This window comes from Vanessa tameamea, chromosome 21 (assembly GCF_037043105.1).
Source record: "Vanessa tameamea isolate UH-Manoa-2023 chromosome 21, ilVanTame1 primary haplotype, whole genome shotgun sequence".
NCBI classification, from domain to species: Eukaryota; Metazoa; Arthropoda; class Insecta; order Lepidoptera; family Nymphalidae; genus Vanessa; species Vanessa tameamea.
The window spans coordinates 766,511-787,982 of record NC_087329.1 but is presented as its reverse complement, the minus strand read 5'-3'; the positions used below and the strand labels follow the sequence as shown (position 1 = coordinate 787,982).

Below are 21,472 nucleotides of genomic sequence, written 5' to 3'. Positions count from 1 at the left end.
TGCAACGCGTACCGGACATCAGCTGGTAATGATCTCTTGATTCGATTTAAGTTGACATTACAAGGTGCGCGGTCGTTGCAACGACTCAGCGGGGAACGCTTATATTAAAACCAATCAAGCGAGCAAGCCGAAGTGACATTAAAAATTAAAAATTCCGAGAAAGAACATCTGATTCATCGTATCTTTATTTTTTAATACATTTTGTGTACTGTACGTTGCATTGAGTGCTTGGGGCGTTGCTGGTTTCGTGATGACTGCGCGACTTTTTTCGATGCTACTAAGATTTTACTTATAAAACATGCAAAGGTCGTATGTAATCGTAACAAACTCTAACTCAAATTCCTATATTCAATATAGAAGCATTACACTTACTTATTGGTAGTCAAATTAAACACTACCACCGGTTCGGAAAAGGAAATACCCGGACCTGAGTAGAACCAGCGAAAGAAACTCAGCGGGTCTTTTTTTTGTCATATTAATTGCCTGGTAACTTATATTATTTAGATACACATATATATATATCTAGAGATAGAGTGTCGAACTACAAAAGAACTAATACAAACGAGCTAACTCTATTTTCTTGGTGTGCGTAATAGTTACGTTTGACACTCGCAAAATTTTACTAGTGTGCGTGCACTCAGTAGTCAACTGTTGGTCACTATCACTGTATATCACTAAACGGGGGAAACCCCACGCTTCTTCAGTACCAGTTGATGGATTATTAAAATGTGAATTATATTTGACTAAAATATCATACACCTATTTGTAATTTTAAGGACTTAATGTTAACATACATTATAGTAATATAACCGTTAATGTTATTTTTGAAGTTAAACTTATTTGGTTAAATTTCTAGGTCGATCTTGAGTGCAATTTATACGTGTAACATATTTCCCTCAAGCGTTACACGTATAAATTGCACAAAAAATATAGTCACTTTTTGTCGCAACTCAGGTAAAGTGCGACAATTCTTATGTTGAAGTTTGAGCTGCCAATACGGAAGATCAGACAAAAAATATCATTGTCTGTGGTTGATCAAAATGACGTGTCTAGATCGGTGCGACTCTGACGAGATTATTTATTGTTTATACAGTTCCTAAAGTCACATTCACACAGACACACATTCAAATTCAGTGTGTGGTATTTTGGTTTGAGTATTTTAAGTATACGGAATTAGTTTATATTCCCGATCCTAGTAAGAACCATTGTCATACGAATTAGTTTTTAGTTACATTATACATTTTGTTATTTCAAATAGTTAGTAACTTTATTTTAATTTAAATGTGGGCACATCAAATTAGATTTTTACTTTATTTTGGAAAATGAGGAGTTGTAAATTTACGATATATAAAATAATAATAAGGATGTTTAATTATTGGCTTGCTAATATCCTACCTATTTGGAAAGCGCTGCGTGTGTTATCTACAACACTGCAAAAACAGGAACGAATAGACTTATGTCCACACACTTGGAACTTTGAGTATGCTTATGTTGGTTACGTTTATGTTTTAAACTATAATACATAAAAATCCCTTAGTTGGGTCTTACGACAACGGTATTGAGAAGTGGTAAATAGATACCAGTATCGAAAATCACATAGCTAAGTTTGAAATAATGTGTAATTGAATATTTTACCTGTGCTTGCTTAAGACGGTGCTCAGTGCGATGCACGGCGAGAAGCGGCGTGACACGAACGAGCAGACGCCACCACGGCCAATCACGCACCGCGAGGAACGCACGCACGTTGCGTTGCACGCATCTGCGTTACATACCTCACGATATAGACTGATAAAGTGTTACCCAATAGATGGGGTGATAGCATTAAATAACTATCATAGATAAACATCGAAGGTCTGTATCTTAAAATCACATGTTAGCTAACTGTCTGATACCGTTAGGATCTGCTAAGTTCGTCTGTAAGATCTGTTATCTTCGTTGACGTCTTTGATACCATAAAAGCTTCGCGATCAATGGGCCGTCTCCAAAAGCCGCAGGTTCAACAGTACCCTTTTAGGCTACTATCATGCCCACTCCTAAAATGAGCTTATTTGAAAAAAGGAAACGATGTGATTTTATGATAATTTGATGTTTCGACTTTAGATATAGGTTTAAATTTGGTGTTTGAGGTCTTGTGTTCGCATACCTGGCAGCTGTATGTTGTGTGCGCAACCTTTGCGCGCGCCGACGGGCGAGGAGACCACGCGCTCTCGCTTGGAGACGCACGAGCACGCGAGCAAGCGCGGCGTCCCGACGCGCATCCAGCTCGCCCACCACCCCGCCTCGAAACATGATCTAGAACAATAGAGAAACTATAAATATATGATCATATGTAAACATTTTATGAATGAGAAGACATCTCATGTGCATCCTTGAGATCGGACACAGAGGCAGAAAGTCAGTTCATTCATTACAGAGCAAAACTTAAGTAGAAAATTTACAAAGGCAGTCTCATCGCTAAAAAGTGATCTCTTCCAGACAACCTTTGGGCATTAGACAAAGCGTCTGTGTGAAGGAATTTTCTTATATGTAGCAGACATTAGAGTTTATCTGAACTAAAGCATAAATAATTCACATCCAGTTATATCGTGTCCTAATTAAAATTGTAGCTAAATAATTTTAACTTAAGAGACAATTTTGTTTTACATGAAATGAATGTTGTGTATATATTTTTATATTTGTAATGTTATCACCAAAATTACTCAATAGAAACGCACAATCGTATTACCTCAACGTAACCATAGCGAACGTAACACGATTTTTTATAATTTCTTCTCGAACACGCACAACCTTAAAATAAATAATTATACAACTAAACCCGATAGCAACTTATGTATTTATTTTGTAACTTACAATTCGTATTACTTCGTATCGCGCGGTCGTTGACTTTCATTTCGATGAAATTATTCTCGATTTAAAATCGTTCTGAAGCTACGATGAACCAGTTGTTAAAACACCTGAATCTTAACTTTTGGTTGTGGGTTCATACATATGCTTAATTTGTGTTTAGTAATTCACTCTTGGTGTGTGAAGGAAAACATTATTAGTCTATCTGCGTATACCTGATAAAAACATGTGTGTCCACGATTCCGCATTGGAGCAACATGGTGGATTCACTCCTAACCTTCTCAAACCGAAAGATGGCCTTAGATTTTAACAGCCTGCAACTTTTACTTTAATTCAAATGTATCATCATAAATTGCGTAATGGTCGGTTGCGGTAATTGAATATCAATAACGTTAAATCAGCAAAGAGAGAGGTAGATCACTATTTAGTTCCGATTTTCGACTTCAATATTTCGAAGACGATGATCAGCTATAATGGACGACTAATTCAGAAATATTTTGAAAATTATTAATAATGGAAAACTTTTTAATAAAAAAAAAGTATTACTCAACTTTAACATAAGTTATCGTTTATAACAATTGAGTTTCTTGCCGGTTCTTTGGTTCTTGTTAGGTTGCTTTACCTGATATAGTTCTATAAAATGAAGATTCAAAAGTGCTTGTAAAAGCCTATTTGAATAAAGTATATTTAGACTTTTGATTTTTTTTATTAGTACATGTATTATTTTGTAGAAGAGTCAAAACCGCAATACGTTTACGGGCCGCCTAGAGACGTAAAAAGTCACAGGAGCTATCCTGAGCCCTTGGGCTGTTGTCGTCCCCACTCCTAACACAAGTGATTAGCTTAAACGGAGGGGTAAATAGAATTTTTTTTTTATATATTAAGCCTGTAAATATTTATTAACTACGAATTTAAACGCGATTTGTTTTATTTACTTATTCGATATGTCTTTTCAGTTTTAATAATGAAGTTTATCAAACGATACTTATGAACTAGATAGAAATATAATATATGGGTATATCTAAGCGGGATATATATATATAAATTTAATTAAAGTAGTGGAAAATAATAACTACCGACTTTCTTGTCGGTTCTTCTCGGTAGAAACTACTTTCCGAACCGTGGTAGCTTTACATTTAAGCCAACCCTGTAACACAGATGATACAAGCAAGATACGAAAGTGCTATTATGAGCCTACTCGAATAAAAAATATTCTGATTTTGATATTGAAAAAAAAAAAAAAAAAAACTATCCAAACGTTAAATCTCTACGGATACTATGACAAAACTAAAAGAAAACAGAATATCTGAAAGTTGTCGAAATAGTAATGCCTAGAATTTATGTAAACGGCCTAATTGAAAAATGTAGTCGTCCGAAGGAGGCTCGTTACGTTAGAGTCTAGCTGTTGTCACGCGCAGTGTAAACATTAACGACAGTGACCCGCTCCATTTTCACAACAAACGACATCTCTACTTTTGTTGCGAGAACTCGTTTACATTTCAACGTGAAGGTTGAATTGAAATCTATTGATATCTCGTCTCTCATAATCATTTTAACCTCACCGTGTAACTCTTAAGATTGAGCCGGGCCTCATGGACTCAACATACGAATAGGAAAGACCACTGTTTCCCAAACCTTTATTGCTCAGTTCCGGTAATTTTTATTCTTCCAAATCATGACTCAAACATAAATTTATAAATATATATTATTAAGGCGGAAAAAAAAAGGAATTTTCAAAGGAAACTTTGGAGGATAGTGGGGAATGAATCAAGAGACAGATAAAGAAAAGTCTTGAAGTGATATAAGAACACTATACGGAAACAGTGGTTTCACGGTTACAAAAACCGACTTTCAGTTAACAGCTGACCTAGTTCGTCTAGTTAGCGGTAGGAATATAATGACACCTGACCGGCGAGCAGATACCTCGATGATTGTTTATTATTGCCATTAGAACGGCTCGACCGCGTCTCTAATAGGACGTGACAGCGCCTCGCCTTTACAACACGTCGTCGTTTTTGATTAATACATACTCGTGTGTATGAATTACTAGGAATATTTTATATAAGTCTCCCGGTACATTAATGCAATGGAAGCATCGAGAGATTGGAATTTACTCTTATACAATACGCGGATAAATCCGCGTCCTACTTCAAAAACAGGACTTTCATACAAACTTCCAAACCCCGTTTTAGCCCCTTGCGATGGAGTTTCGTAAAATCCTTAGCTTAGGATGTCTACACCCGATAAGGAACCTACCTGCCAAATTTCAATTTTGTAGGTGTTTTCTAAGATTTCGTGATTAATTAATGAGTGGTATTTCGCTTACATATATATATATATACATACATGTGTGTACAGTGGAGATTTAAGTGTAACATTTACAGTCATTTACGTTAATTTAAATAAAAACAATTTAAATACTAGCTCATTCTACAAGTCAAACTTAATATTATATTATATATTTACTACTACTATTCATTACTACAAGACATAATACCTAGTAAGTTTGCCTTGTAGAGGGAGCTAGTATTTAGGTTCTTTTTTTTTAATTTATGTAACATAACATTTATAGTTGTGTGCGTCGTGTGTGAAGCGGGAAGAAATAACAATGTCCACAACCTGATAGTAACTCGTATAATACGCACACAATGAACGCAGAAAGAAAAAGTCAGAAGGGAACAGAGAGAACGGAAGAAGAAAGCAACGGTTCCGATAGAATCGATAGCACATATAAAGCACTAAAACAGTGATTATGCGCACGTCTGGAGGCGTATAACGAAATATCGAACACGCGTGATTTGACTAGTTGACACTTTATTATTTTAACTGCGTAATTACGACACGAAATTCATGAACTATAAAATTTAACAGGTTTCATATTTAAAAAAAAAAAATCGATATTGGTATTATACAAATTGCCTCTCGCGACTTTGTCCGGGCGAAATAAGAATATCAGTTACTTTCCAATCGTCTTTTCGCTCTCCGTGTCATCTCAACTTTACGTGACATTTGCGAATGTGTGCGTAATACGTCACAAACACTCGCGTCACCATTGAAACGCAAATTAAACAATCGAATCGATTTGAAAGGAGGACGATAGGATACTTGATTGATTTTATTTTACATTTTTTTACTCAACTCCAGTAATATCATAAATGCGAAAGTAACTCTTACTTAACCTAATTTGATACGAAACAAGCTTGAACCTCAAAGAAGGCTATTTTTTTATACCAAAAAAACTACGGTAAACCCCGTCAAAGCAAGCGAAGTTGTGTGCGACAACTACTTTTATACATAATAAGTGTTTTGTAATAAATTTATTATAATTTTATATTCTCTGTCTTTCTCCTATTTGATTTTGAATATAACTTCACTAATGTGTTGCATAGTCTTTATGATTATATATACATTGATGCTATATTAGCAAGTATTTTTGATTAAGATTTATTGTATGCAATGTAAATTTTTCAAAATAAATTAATAAATAACTCGAGACATTAATGCAAAAATTAATTTTTGATTACTATTGATAGATTTGTCGGTTGACTGGCTGCATCTGTCTGGGTGTCTGGTTAATCAGCTCAGCATTGGAAATCATCAGTGTGTAGACAATACCGGATATAGTTTTGTGTTGTTACTGTTATTTTACACACACAGTAGAACTTCGTATATTCGAATAGCGAATATGCCAATAGAGTAAGAGGCAAAAGCTAGATGACGTTTTTGATCTTATTGTTCTTGGTGCATCGACCTAAGAAGTGTTTTCGTATTCCCTACAGTGATTTACATCAACCCGCCTCTATATAAAATAACGTGAATTTAATGAATGAACGTAATGTTTGGTCGTGACAAAGTAACAGACAAGCGTAATTAATTTCGCATATGAAATATTATTACAGTCGTTTCGAAAGCATGCATTTATTGTTGCATTCCGCTAATGTGAACTCAGCTTAGCTGTAGACACAATCTAGTACCAAGTGGCGTAGCGCGCTCCAGTTGCTGCAAATATTACCTTCCGACCGCACTGCGGGTACCGCTTCATACTTGTAACGTTTATTTTAGAAATGCTAGACTTTTTAATTTTAATATCATCTGTAGTGTTATTCTGTAAGATTACACTTTGTATTTCGATCGTGAATCGTGATCGTTAAATAGCGACTTACAAATAATTTCATGTCACGTGTCACCGTATCATTATCACGGCTCACTTTGAGAAAAGAGGATTTTGCCCAGCACTTGTAAATCTAATCAATTGTTTGATTTGTTTGTCGTTAAAAAAAGTACCTCATTTGCAATTCTAAACTATAATCTAATCTCTCTGCTGAATATCATTTAGGTTCGTCAATACTGGCGCGATTGGTTATTTAAAATCGCATCTACCTATCCAAACGTGTGACTTCATTTGACTTATTTTTTTTTTAATGTATAGTTGGCAAACGAGCAGGAGGCTCACCAGATGGAAAGTGTCTACCTCCTCCCATGGACATACAACTAGAGCAACACCGAGGGACTTGCAGTTGGGTTGTTGGCCTATAAGAAATGTTTAGGCTCTTTTCTTCAAGGTTCCCATGTCGTATCGGTATACTGAGTTAATTTCGCTAGTCCTTCTGAGAGTATAAACTGTAAGTGTTATACATGCATATATCTATTCTAATAGTATTAAGATGATAGATATATTTGTTTCTATCTATTGATTCTGTACCTAATGAACGGTTTGCTCATTCATCATTAGAAAGCTTCTCAATCCAGAAGATGGTGTTTACAAAAGCTATGTGCTGTGAGTCCATTATCAATACAAGTCGAAACATCCGCTTTGCGAACGTATCCCCGTGTCAACATGTTCTCTCGTTGCTGAAACAATGGTCGTATTCATTTGATAGCCGACAAAAAAACACGACACGAACCAAAGCAATTTACTGATATTTGAGATATCCGAGTGTTTAAGGAGCTACGGTACAAACGAGTTTCGATGTTTGATACTCGTATCTTTTAAATATTAAAGCTAATTTCGCATATCATTTCGAGTCGAGTTTTGCTGAGTTTTGAGTGTTTTTACAGAATAGCTTGACAGTACAATTTCTGCGAATAAGACATACATTATATATTATTACAGGTTTTTGCTGCTCATAGTTAAGGTGGAGAAACAATTTTAAGTAATTATGGCAAAAAAGACAATAGCATCGTTGGTGAGACTTAAAAATAAAAACTGTTCAGTTAAAGTTTTATTATAGGAAGTCATACAATCCAAGGAGCTATCCGATGGTAGGTGGTCACCGCCTCTTATAGACGCCATTAAGCACGAGATCTTGTATGCACCACCCAAGTTACCCCCCCTTTCGATTACAATAATATGAAGTGTTGGTATGTTGTGGTAGAAAAACGAAAGATACTCTTCAAAACTCTTATTATTTTCCACAAGTCGTAACTCCCGTTTAATTCTCGATACAGTAGACCGCCACATTTATAGTTCCCCTTAATACTCGACCGGAGACGCCTGTTACGTATTAATATAAACAGTCGAATATCTTACTAATCCTACACATATATTCGGAGTAACAGCTTCACACGAGGACACACATTCAGGGTCATCGCCACCGGGCGTGTACTGCAGATTCTAAATATGGTAATTTTCATTGTATTTTCGAGGGAAATAAATGTGTATTTACCAAAACACGTTTAACTTACTTCGTTACCGAGGATGTTGAGTTCTGATGTACGAATTATACTTGAATATATTCTTTGTTTAATATAACAATTGACATAGAGTTCGTTTTTTGGTAATAAACCCTCAACTGGAATCACGGCCAAATTAGTGTTAATATTTGTGTGTGTGTGTGTGTGTGTACATATATATTAATGATAAAAAGACGTGGCCTCAGTATTTCTTGATTTCTAGATATGTATATTATGACATACTCTACAATTAAATCAGTTGAAAAGAGAAACTATTAAGTGTCTTACCGGTTCTTCTCGGCAGAATCTACTTTCCGAATCGGTTGCTTTACATTTAATTCACTGTAAACGCTTCAAAAGTGTTTTTATGAGCCAACATGAATAAATAATGTTTTGACTTTGATTTTGCATTTAATACCCACACAGAGCTGCTTCTCGCTAAAAAATATAAACCTATGTAGGTGATACGTTATATAATATTCTGAGAACATGAATATATAGTCATCATCCTGCAATTGCTTAGCGCAGTGGAATATGTTCCGTTGTACTCCGTATTCTCTACTACAAGAAGACATCTCTGTTCAATATACACATGGTCATTTTTTTATGGTATAGTTTAGCGGACGAGCATATGGACCACCTGATGGTAAGTGGTCACATCCGCCCTTAGACATTAGCACTGTTAGAAATATTGAACACTCCTTAGATCGCCAATGCGCCACCAACCTTGGGAACTGAGATTTTAGGTTCCTTGTGCGTGTAGTCACACTGGCTCACTCACCCTACAAACCGGAACACAACAATACTGAGTACTGTTGTTTGGCGGTAGAATAACCCAGACGGGCCTGAACAAAGCCTTACCACCAAGTGTGTAGTCCGTTAATCAATTGACTAAGAAATCGTACAAGAAACGGCCCGTTCTCTCAGAGAATTTAAAACGGCAACAAGAATTCGCCTCATAAGTAGGGAAAGCTTCGGTATCATGATAGTTCATTATCTATCGGTTATTGCGAGCGATGCGAGATTGTGGGTCAGTCACCGTACACCTGCGCCTCAGCGCGAGAAGACAATATCATGGTTGTCACTATCGTAAGATAAATACATTTATTCCAAGTAGGCTAACGGACTATGATATTTAAAAATGATACTCATCGACTCTCAAAGAAATACCGTAGGTATACGCTCCAAATTTTTCCTTATTACAATCCAAGTTATTATTCGATTCTTGTACAAATAGTTTTAAGGACAAAATATAAGTCGAACTATACATATAGGAGATATTCTGTGTTAATTTTATTATTAATTGATATTGATGAAAGTTGAGTGTTCGACCAGTGGTCGGTCAAAATCATAATTAAAAATTTGAGTTTACTTTTATATGAATTTGTATGTTTCGCTATTATTTTTGATACTATTTTTCATCGATAATAAACAATAAGAAAATTATTGACAAATAAAACGAAAAAATATACTGAACTGTTTTGCTTTTATCTATTAATGTATTAATGAACGTGACTTCAATACACGTACAAAATATATAAATACATATTAACATTTAGAACTATATTTAGCCGACAAAAGATATATTATGAAAAAACGATAACACGCGACAACAGTTTACTTTCTGAACATTTAAATATTTATTACAGAAAAAAAAATAACGCAAATGAGCGAGGTGCCAACCCTTTCCATGTTGTTTACGCCGACATTCGCGCCCAGTCGCAAATTATCCGAGTCATTTATTTTCACAGCGTTCATAATTGTTTTGTTTTTAAATAAATTTGTGTAATCGATTGAGTATCTATACTTATATCTATACTATACTTACAAATAAATAAGTTAAATGTAATACTCAACTGAAAAAAAAACACGACTAAACATAAACTTGTACCAAAAATATGCAGCTTATTTTGGAGAAGGTTTTAGCAAATAACATCTATATACATATATTATGTTTTTTTTATTTGTGCGTCAATTACGTCAAAACTATTGAACTTATCTGTGTGAGACTATTGGTAATCGACGGGGAATCATCCATAGATATTAGTTTTTTAAAGAAGAAGTCCTTTCAGCCCAGCAAAGCGGGCGGGTTCAGTTGGTTATTATGTAAGTAGTTCAGTTTCTTTAAATTTAGACTATTGGCGTAACTAACGTGATTTTCATGTTGTTCTTTGTAATTAATAAAGAATAATAACCCTCACTGATGAGAGCTAATTTTAACAAACTCAAATTTTATTGCAAACGAGTTGCAAACAATTTGGCAATTTTTCTTATCCAATGCGTTGTCGTAAGCAAGATCTAAGGTGTTATAAGTCTCGTTTCATCTAGAATCACACATACATCTAGATCACATACGTCTAGATCCACCCACAAAGGACTGGTGAGTGCAAAGGTTCGAAAAGTTTAACCAAAAAAGCATTACCCGTTGACACGTGAATGATACGTGTATAAAAAGTCCACATACGTAAGCTCACGGACCCTTACGCCAAAGTATTAGTAGTTGGCGGACAGACGATTCAACAATACGTATAGTTTGTTATTATATCCGATTAATTACTTGTATCGTAGTGGACACACGAATGATAAAAATAAAAGCAATATAACCTCTATGGTCAAGACATAACGAACAAAATCCCGCGCACTGTTACGGATAAAAAGAAAAACATCAAACCGAATATGGATTGGCATTTTTTACGTTTTTTATTTTCATAATTACTTCGTACGGAAAAGTGAAACGGTGTAGATTACAAAGGCCCGTATAAAGCAGAGTTTTTTTTTTATTTCATTCAGCATTATTAATAGGTACACGTTGATAAAGAAGAATGAAAAAAAAAAAAAAAACGAGAAGGCATTCCATGTTGTGGTGTAGGTCACGATTGCGAGTTAGAAAAAAAACTACTACTGTCAAAATGTTATCTTTGTTCTTTTTTCAAACCAAACATTATTTAACAATTCAACGAGAAGTCGCAACCCAACTTATAATAGAAACTATCCGTTTCATATTAATGCATACTACTGACCTACTCTGGCATTGAGTATTAGTTGTAATTAAGATTTTTTTCGTGAAATAATTTATTTAAAATACATTAATAAAAAGATTAACACACTTCTTGTCAGTCGTATAAACATATCATATCATCTTATCATAACTAATAACTACATATAAAATAGTACATCCGCCGCGTCTGTCTGTCTGTCAACACGATTACCTCAAAAACGACCATCAACATAGAACAGATAGTGCGAGTCGTCATTGTTTACTAACAATTTAAAGCTCGTATTGTATAATGACAACGGCGATTAGAGGTTTACGTTTATTTATTACAACTCGTTAATATACAGCTTTCCGCTCGCGGCTTCGTCCACGAGTAACGGGCGAGGAGCTGTTAAATTGAATCAAATCCTTTATTCAACATAGAAGCATTACACTTACTTATTGATTGTCAAAGTAAACACTACCACCGGTTCGGAAAAGAAAACATCCATTGAAAAATGAAAAACAAACTAACATACCCATTTTTAATATTAGTTAGATTTGAACAAGTCCTAATATCTCGCTATCTGAACAATGTAATATTCATCTTCCAGTCAGCAGGCCGGCAATATTTTTACACAGACGTGATAATCGAATGGAATGTGATGAATGAACGAAATGGAATTTATAGTAACGTTACGTTGGCAAAAGAAAGGACATTGCTTTCTGCGCGTGCGCGGGGAAAGCTGGACGTGATGAGCATGTGCTAGACGCTGAGAACGGATTACAATGTACGAAAGCAATTCAATACGAAACACGTGACTGAGCAAATTGAACGAACTTACGATAGAGAATTTCAATTATTTATCTGTGAACCAACTATTACCGTAATATTAAGATGGAATCCAATCGGAGAATTTATTTTTATTGTCTTCGTCGCACAGTTATAAGTCCTAAATGTCTTTAGGGTACAATGTTTGGATTTTCTTAGAAATATAAACATATACATACATATATACCTAACAATGTCAGTACCAGTATCTAAGTACACGTAGACTCAGTGATTACCTAGATTTCAACTCACGATAAAAGGTAAAATTCCACGTATTTTTAATCAGTGAATGGTTCAGTCGACTCTTGTGTACATTTTAACGTTTACATAACCGCTAAATGTTTAATATATGTAATTGTTTCAGAAAAATTAAATCGGTTCGTATCTTTATGTTTCGAATTATGATTAATTGAAACTTAACGGTTTAAGAGCGACGTTTAAAATATTTATTATTCGTCTGGCGAGTGCAATGGTTCCCAGTAGAAAGTGGTATTAACATTTTTAATAAAAATTATTGACCTTCTTGTTACTTCATGACCGGGGACTGTTTCAGTGCGATACTATCGAGAACTTTCAAGATCGTACCCGGGGAAGAATCACTGAATTTTTATACTAGTTGTCGCACGGCTTTGCGTTTTAGGGGTTCGTCCCTGGTAGTAAGAATAAAAAGTAACCTGTGATTCCTTGGAATTCGAGCTTAGTTTCAGTGGTTTTATCGTGAAAGAGCAACAGACAGACAGATAACGTTACTTACGCATTCATATTATAAGTATAGATGTCGTGCTCGGCAAGGAAAACATCGTGAGGTTACTCGCATATGTCGAATGAAAATCTATCACGTGGGTATCTACAAAAACTCTACTAAAAAGGGAGAGGATGCCTCAGCCCAACGGGGGTACTTTTACAGAGTATTTTGAATAACGCAATGAAATTACTTTAGGGGGTAGTAATAGAACTAACATATTAATTATTATTTATTCCATTACTAAACATCAATACTCTGTACAGCCATGGGTTTGAGGTTCCTTGGACGCATTGAGGGCATATTAAGAATAAGTATATTTTACATATATATATTAGGACTGACTTACTATGCGGACGATTAAAATACATATATATATATATACATATATAGGATTACATTTATTTGGAGCACGTAGTATTAAAGAAAGCAACCGAAGAAATCGGCGAGCGCTTGCGAAAACGCATTTGGAGGGTTGATCTGCATTTCAAATGCGAATACATTTCGCAATAAGAATTTCATCAACGCATGACTAATTTCTAAACGATTTGTGATAATTTCTATGGCAAATATAACACTTATTCTGGGCTGGGCTTACGTCACAGCACGTAAGAAGAGAACGATTATTCGGCGTCTCGTGGCTCAGTGAAAGTAAGAGCGTATATAAATCACTTTTCATTGCTGACCCCGACAGTGCACTTGTCGTGAATATAATTACACTGAAAGCAATACGGACACGGCTTTATCGATATTAAAGGCGTTAAGGCTGCTGAAACCGCACCCTTACCTGAACAGTAATTCATTACAATAATAGCGAATGAGAGCTTTCAAATTGTAAATTTTCTATTACGAATCGAATTTATAACTAGAAATTAAAACTACACGATGTATTTGATATTTTCGAGGGTACCATGTACTTAATAACTTTTATACGAATAAAAACCGTATTTGTTTTTATTATAATTGCTATTTTCGTTTAAAAACGCTATGCTTTTAATAGTCATGGTAATATTATTAATGCCTTAGTAACTCTGTCTGTCTGTTACGCTTTCTCAGCCAAACCAATGTAACAAATTTAATGAAATTTGGTATGAATCAAACTTGAACCCGAAGGTAGGTATAGGCTACGTATAAAAAGGCTCCTAAAACGTAAGCGAACGTTAAGGCGACAACTAATCCTTAACAAATGCAAAATATTTGATGCCCTTTACTTACTCGTATATTACAAACATAATTGTTTAATTTTCAGACGCTGATAATTTGTTGCCGTTATAGTCATACGTGTTGCGTTATAATCAATGTAATTTGACAAGTAAATTAATTAACACTCTGGCGTTGATAGCGCTTTTCATTATAACGTAAAAATAAGAAAATAATAGAATTATATATGGATTTTTTTTTGTATAGACTTTCTTAGTTTTATATTAAAAGAACGCCCTTCCGTGATATATTAGCTTCGCGGAAGACCAGCGCCGAGTACTAACAGACGCGACATACATATGTATGTATACCGAGTAAAGATATTTGGAGGATCAAATCTCGAATAGTCGAGAAGTTATTTTAAGCGTTTCAACATTTTATACTTCCTTTAACGTTTATTGTTTGTTAGTAATCATTGTCGTAACTGTTAACGAAAGATTACTTATCTCTCTTACTTTTAACTTACTTTAGAATACTTTATGAACCGCCAAGCGTTTTTCGGACAAGTAGATCTCATGTATTACACAAGTATTACGTGCTCGAGATAAATACAAGCGCATTCGTCATTACGTAATTGAGACTTTCTTACAAATCAAACAATTAAGACAGAGGAATGCCGATAGGATATTATATAACGTTATTGGAATTTCTATAATTTTGATAAACGATCAACGAAAACATATTCGGAATTTGAATTATGCAAATTGCATCGTTATGTTTTGAAGAACGGCATGGAAGCACGCGATTGGTTAAAACAACTTATGATTTGCATATCCTTTGTAGACGATCGTTAAAAGAAAAAAATTAAAATGTGCGCTCAAGCAATCGACTGTCATAATAGTATTAGATACGGTTTAAGAGTCGGACCAAAAGTAAACAAGCAAGTATCGATTTTATAAATCGAGTATATTACGATGTGTTAACACTTAAACATTCGCTATCCCGTGATTGGATACTCATACTATGATCTAAACGTTTGTAATCATAATCGCGAGCACTTAGAGCATGCCAAGTTAATGGCACCTGTAATTTGTTGTTATCAATATGTTAAGTGGCGTACCTGCCCGTCCACTTTCGGAGCGTCGGTGCCGGTGGCGCGGGTACCGCTAGCGACCTCGTTGGCGCGCTCGCCGCGGCGGGCCGGCCGCACTGGACATACGCTTTTCGCATTCCCGGGCAAGTCCACCCTGAACTGTTTCGGTGCATTGAACACTTTACAGTCGATCTCGTCCACGCTGCTGGGTGCCGAGCTGTGGTCGTGCACGTTGTCGAATACGACATCGTTATCGATCGCCGCGTCGTTCGAGACGTGACCAGAGTCGTCGCTGCAATCCGAGTGTGCGTCCGATATCTTCTCGTCGGAATGTTTGAGTAAATCGAGCTTCTCAGCTTGAGAACATGTTTTGATGTCGTCTCTCGGTTCGGTGTATTTGATTTGGCGGCCTACGAGTGTGCTCAAGTGATTGTGGTACGTGGTGTTCGCTACACATAGCTCTTTGTAGACGGGTGGTATTACTTTACAATTAACGAATTGAGCTGGCTCCGCTTTCGATTCCATGGCAGTTTTAAATTCCAACTTTTTTACGATGTACTTGACGGGTGACAGCACGGAATCGATTGCTTCCGGGTCTATCTCGTTTTGTGTAGGCTCGGGCGTTACCACACCAACATCTTTTTTATTATTAAGTTTTCTCTGTTGGAGCTTAGCGCGTACTGCGTTAATTTCGTCGGAATAATCTCGTAGCGTCGTTTTAGAAGATGACAATGGCTTTTTATCGGCGGCGTCTTTCTTGGCTTTGTCAATTTGTCGCTTCGAATCGGACTTTAAATTAAGTTGAGACTTTTGTTTTATTTGTTTCGTTTGATCCGATTTCTCTCCAATTTTTCGTGACGCAGTGGGCTTCTTTTTCTGAGCACACTCTCTGGCCTGGTCTATATTATTTAGATCAACCGGAGTGGGAGAAAAAAGTGCTCGTGTACTGCTGAACTTATTCTGTGACATTTGACTCCTGATCACCGGGATCTTGCTAGGAGAGCCCGCGATAGAAGTACTCGATTTAGTTCTCTCTAGGCTGGGTGTTATCATAGCTTCGTTGCCAATTTCCCAAACGCTCTTTGCTTTTTGCATCTGTGACTTAGGAACATTTTCGAAAACACTCCTCGCATCCGAATTTACTCTCGGTTTGGTTTTTTTTATATCAGAGACTTTTTTATCACACTTTTTCGTCAAGGGTTTCGTCTTAGACACGACAGGGACGGGCGTTGACGGAGGATTTGACAATGTCTTTTTTAATATTCGTGTTTTGACGTCTAACTTTTTTAATTCGTCCGTTTTGATACATGTAGTGCGGGATGAATTCTTTGAAGATATTTTATATGTGGCATACTTGTCGGGATTCATCTTGTCGTTGGCTATAGGAGCCAGTGGCTTGAGCGGGCTAGTTAGTTCCTTTCCTTTCATATCGTCCAGATTCCATAAACTCGTAGTTTTGTCAATGGAATTGTTACGAACGACTTTGTTACGCGATCTCCGATCAGTCTCTGGATCCGATATAGTCTTTTTTAATATACACCGTGACTCTATTATGCTACAAGTTTTTGATTTTTGCAATTTAGGAATAATAAAATTATTTTTACTTGCGTTTATATTTGAATTTAGCGAAACATTCGCAGAAAATTCAGTTAAAATTTTGTCAAATGATTCTAATGCCTTGTTTAATTTCGATTCAGAATTCGCGTGGTCTGTGTTTTTTTCACTGTTGTTCAGTTTATTGACAATCGCAACGTTTTCATAAATAGACGAATATCCTTTAGTCTCTTCTAATAAATTATTTTTAAGCGGTCTATCACCGCACACAATTTTAACGTTTTCGTAAACGTGATTTTGTCCGTTTAAGTTTTCCGGCGTAATATTCACAGTCTCGATAGTGTTTACTTTATTACAAAACTTCTGCGCGTTATCACCGAGTTTTGCAGGTTCACTGATCCTTTTCTCGAGACAAGCGGCAATCGCGGTCACCTTGCCGCCTTTGAGCTCCGTTGAGTTTTCGGGAGCGACTGAAAAAGTCCTGTAGAACTTTTGAGTAGCCCCATGAGCGGGGGGCGACGTCGGCTGCTTCTCGGTTGGCTTCTGCCCACCGAATATATTGAATACTTTCACTGCGGGCATGTCGCGGGCCCGACGCGCGGGCGGTCGCGATCGCGGAGCTCGGATGCGCGCGCGCGTGACGGCGTACGGCGTGCATGTGCGCGGGCGCAACCGTCCGCCGCTGCGCTATCAGCCCCGCGTCAATAAGAAAGTCAATGTCACCTTAGGCGGTTAACTATACGCGACGAGCAATCCGTAACCTGTAAATGCGGCAGGTTCCCCTGCGGTGTACGGATCTGACATAATCGCTGTCAAAACGACATCATGGTGGAAAGTTGCGGTTAACTTTTGTGTGATGTAATAAAGTTGTTTAAGAACCCGTGGCTCGTACAATCTATTAACGAATCGAAATAAAGTCGATCGATTAAACCATCGGAACCGAACCGTGTCAGTTGTATCGTAAAGTAGAATTAGGGTTAAATAAACATTCGGAACGTTACCGAGAATTTAAATGCCATTGCAACCTAATTTTTAAATCGTTTTAAAATCCCGGTTATCCTGTTACAGATTGACCGGTGACGGGGCCGTCGTTCGTTTAGGACCTTTGCAATATGATACTTGTTTTTTCACTTGTAATTAATTTATAAGACACATGTATGTTTATTTGTCACGCCATACACGTAAAACAGATGGCCCGGTGTATAGAGCGTCGATTTTAACCGAATATCACGAGATTATATTCGAGTAAGCACCTCTGAGATTTTCTATGCTTAATGTGTTATTAAATGTGTTTATAATTCATCTCGTGCTCGGCGGTGAAGGAAAATGTCGTAAAGAGACCTGCATGTTTTGAATTAAATTATAACCACTATCCGGCACTAGAGCAGAGCTTCAAACCTCTGGACGAGGGAAAGAAGTTTTTTCCTCTTAGCGAAAGGGTTTAAAGACTAATCTACAGGCGTCGACGAAAGAATTGTTAATATAAATTAATAAGTTGAGATAACATTATTGTTCAATTTTGATTGGTTTGTTTTTTACACAGGTTGTATCAAAGACTATAAATTATTATTATGTTAGAGAATAAGTACATATTATTCTTGAATCAAGTTCAAGTTGTAGTGAATTATGATTCTTATATCACTAATTTTTTAAAATAAATATTTCAAATAGAGACCTCTATCCTCTAATTTTAACCATTCAAGAAGCAGTAAGTTAATAATAATATTATTTAACGAAACATATACGTATATGTCAAAAATACATATATCTTTTAATTACCAGCTCTTATATAAGGTAAAGTAAAAATAATAAATAAGCTACATCGTAAAAAATACTTTATACTACCTTAGTTTACTTTAGTTTGAAAAACGACATATATAATGAGATCATAGTCAACACTTTGATTAGTATACCTACCTTTATTGAGACAGTTCTCGAGCACGACTATTACACTGATTTCTTCGTAACAAAAACTCGATAAAAAAACAAAACACATATCGCTAAGCCCATTCACAAAACCCGACGTGGTTACACTAAAGATTAAACACTAACTGCTCAGCGTAATGTTAGTGTTGAGAAATTTTCAAAACTCACTTTGAATAATATCCAATATGCTTCGATGATTTTCTATGTCAATGTTACAACAAGAGTTTGTATTTAAACGACGTCTGTTTTAAATATTATATCTTTAACTTTTGTTCATCATATTTCTTTAGTAAACTCTATCTGTATAATAAATCACCTGCAAAATCGAAAGCAATTTCATTTGGTTATAACGATTTTCAACAAATTTAAAGCGAGAAAAGTTTCGAAGATATTCCAATTCAGTTATTTATCAAAGCCTGCGCCAGCAAACACGTGATCAGCGAACGTTTGATTGATGTGTTATTGTTGTGTGTATTACATTACAGAAAAAAGAAAGTGGACTGATGCCATTACGAATTCTTTACTTTCCATCATCTCGCTCACCAAAATTGAATCAAGTTTAATTAAACCGTCGACTATAATTTTTAACTTGGAGATTTCAATTTGAGGAATAAACGTTGATCAACTGAAATCGAACCCCGTAAAAGAACCAAATTTTGTATCCCGAGGGAAAATCCACAAAACGTAAAAAAAAAATAACAAATAAATTTGTCACTTCAAATATAATAGGTACAGACAGCAAAACTCGTACAAACATAGTACAGTCAGCACAACAATACCTATAATCTGTTTACATAAAACTCAACTCCACCTTATTTATCCGCTTGTTCGAAAAAATAATCGTCAAGCAGACCGCCAATTGCGCGATCCTTCGTGACAACTAATTACATCAAGTCTGTCTGAGCATATCAACTAAATTAGGCGTGAAACCGCGCCAATTGAATCATTACGAGCTGCACTTAATTGAGGAATGTTTATTTTATTTATAATGTTTCACTGATGAAACACATTGTGAAAAGCAGACGTTGTTGAAAGGCAGGCGAGTCATCATAACCTTCATCCCTCGTTAGAATAGTTGTCAAACTAGCAGGAGGTTCACCTGATGGAAAGTGATTCCGCTGCCCATGGACAGCACCGAAGGGCTTGCAAGTCCATTATCGGCCTTTGACCTGCATAAAGCATTATAACCATTTCCCTATTTTCAAGTGTTGATTATATGAAAACAGAAGTCACATACAAGGAGAAAACAGAACATTTCAATTGAAAATATAGCGACCGAAACCGAGCCAGAGTTTAACAGGAGAATATATGTATGTTAAAATATTCTCACGCTTTTTAAATCGCATCGAAATTAGTACACGTAACACAGCCAAACTTCTACAACCACCATAAACGTATTATTATTAAACGTTACGGATAGAATATAAAAATATATCTGTACTAATGTTATAAATACGAAAGTAACGCTGTCTGTCTGTTGCTCTTTCGCGGCCAAGCCAACTATATACCACACAACCCAAGGACATAGACCGACCCCTTAAATGTGAGCGTAACCGCTAGCGACAACTAGTATACTTATATTTACATAACACATTTTTAAATTAGGCATAAATTTACATAAGTAAATTATTATCAGCCAGACTCCTACTATATATTTATTTTTTATTGCCACTTATTCCGAATTATGAAAAAAGCCGAGATGGCCCAGTGGTTAGAACGCGTGCATCTTAACCGATGATTTCGGGTTCAAACCCAGGCAGGCACCACTGAATTTTCATGTGCTTAATTTGTGTTTATAATTCATCTCGTGCTCGGCGGTGAAGGAAAACATCGTGAGGAAACCTGCATGTGTCTAATTTCAACGAAATTCTGCCACATGTGTATTCTACCAACCCGCATTGGAGCAGCGTGGTGGAATATGCTCCATACCTTCTCCTCAAAGGGAGAGGAGGCCTTAGCCCAGCAGTGGGAAATTTACAGGCTGTTTATGTTTATTTATGTATTCCGTATGAATCTAATATAGAATATTTTTATTAAACAAGAAATAGCCAATAAAATATTATATAGATAAAAAAGTAGCACGTGAGACGTTAATATACGCAAGAAAAAAATATTTCTAAATAAATAATACAATATGACTCACGTATAAAATAGAAAATTATGAATTTCGAAACAGTTATTTTCTATATCTTTCACATTTAGATAACTTCGTAAAAGAAATCAAAGAATTCTGCAAAATAAAGGTATGAGAGATCTTTAACAATATATTTACTCAGCAGATGGTACTGTACTTCTGTACAAGACCATTTGCTGAGGAACCACCCGCTCATCAGATATTCTGCCGTCAGACAACAATACTTAGTTCCGATTTGATATAAGGAATGGTTAAAATATCTCACAGCGCCGATATCTATGGGCGGTGATTTACCATCAGATGGTAGACATACTGGCATATAGATATGCCAGTATGTCTATCACGATTTAAAAAAAAACTGTTACTAAGAAAATAATTAAAAACAAACCAGTGTCGAATGACCTTTGCAGTAATAACATAAATTGCTCGTCTGATGACTTAATTGGATAAATTCGAATCAAACTCGCGCGTGGCGAATTCGTTTCGACAAATTGAACAACTGCGTAATCGGGACAATAGGCGTAAGACGGTTAGCAATGGTCGACAGATCTTTATTGCTA

General features: G+C 36.0%; 1 protein-coding gene across 3 annotated transcripts in view; it reads right to left on the bottom strand.

Annotated features, from left to right (window-relative positions):
* LOC113394841 (unconventional myosin-XVIIIa) overlaps positions 1 to 21,472 on the bottom strand; it is a 218,739-nt gene that overhangs the window by 42,718 nt on the left and 154,549 nt on the right. For all 3 annotated transcript variants that reach the window (XM_064218231.1, XM_064218232.1, XM_064218233.1), the window contains 2 exons: positions 2,144 to 2,292; positions 1,636 to 1,759 (listed from right to left, as the gene is read on the bottom strand). In XM_064218231.1, the coding sequence (XP_064074301.1) occupies positions 1,636 to 1,759; positions 2,144 to 2,292 (273 nt within the window). The remainder of the gene's footprint in view (positions 1 to 1,635; positions 1,760 to 2,143; positions 2,293 to 21,472) is intronic.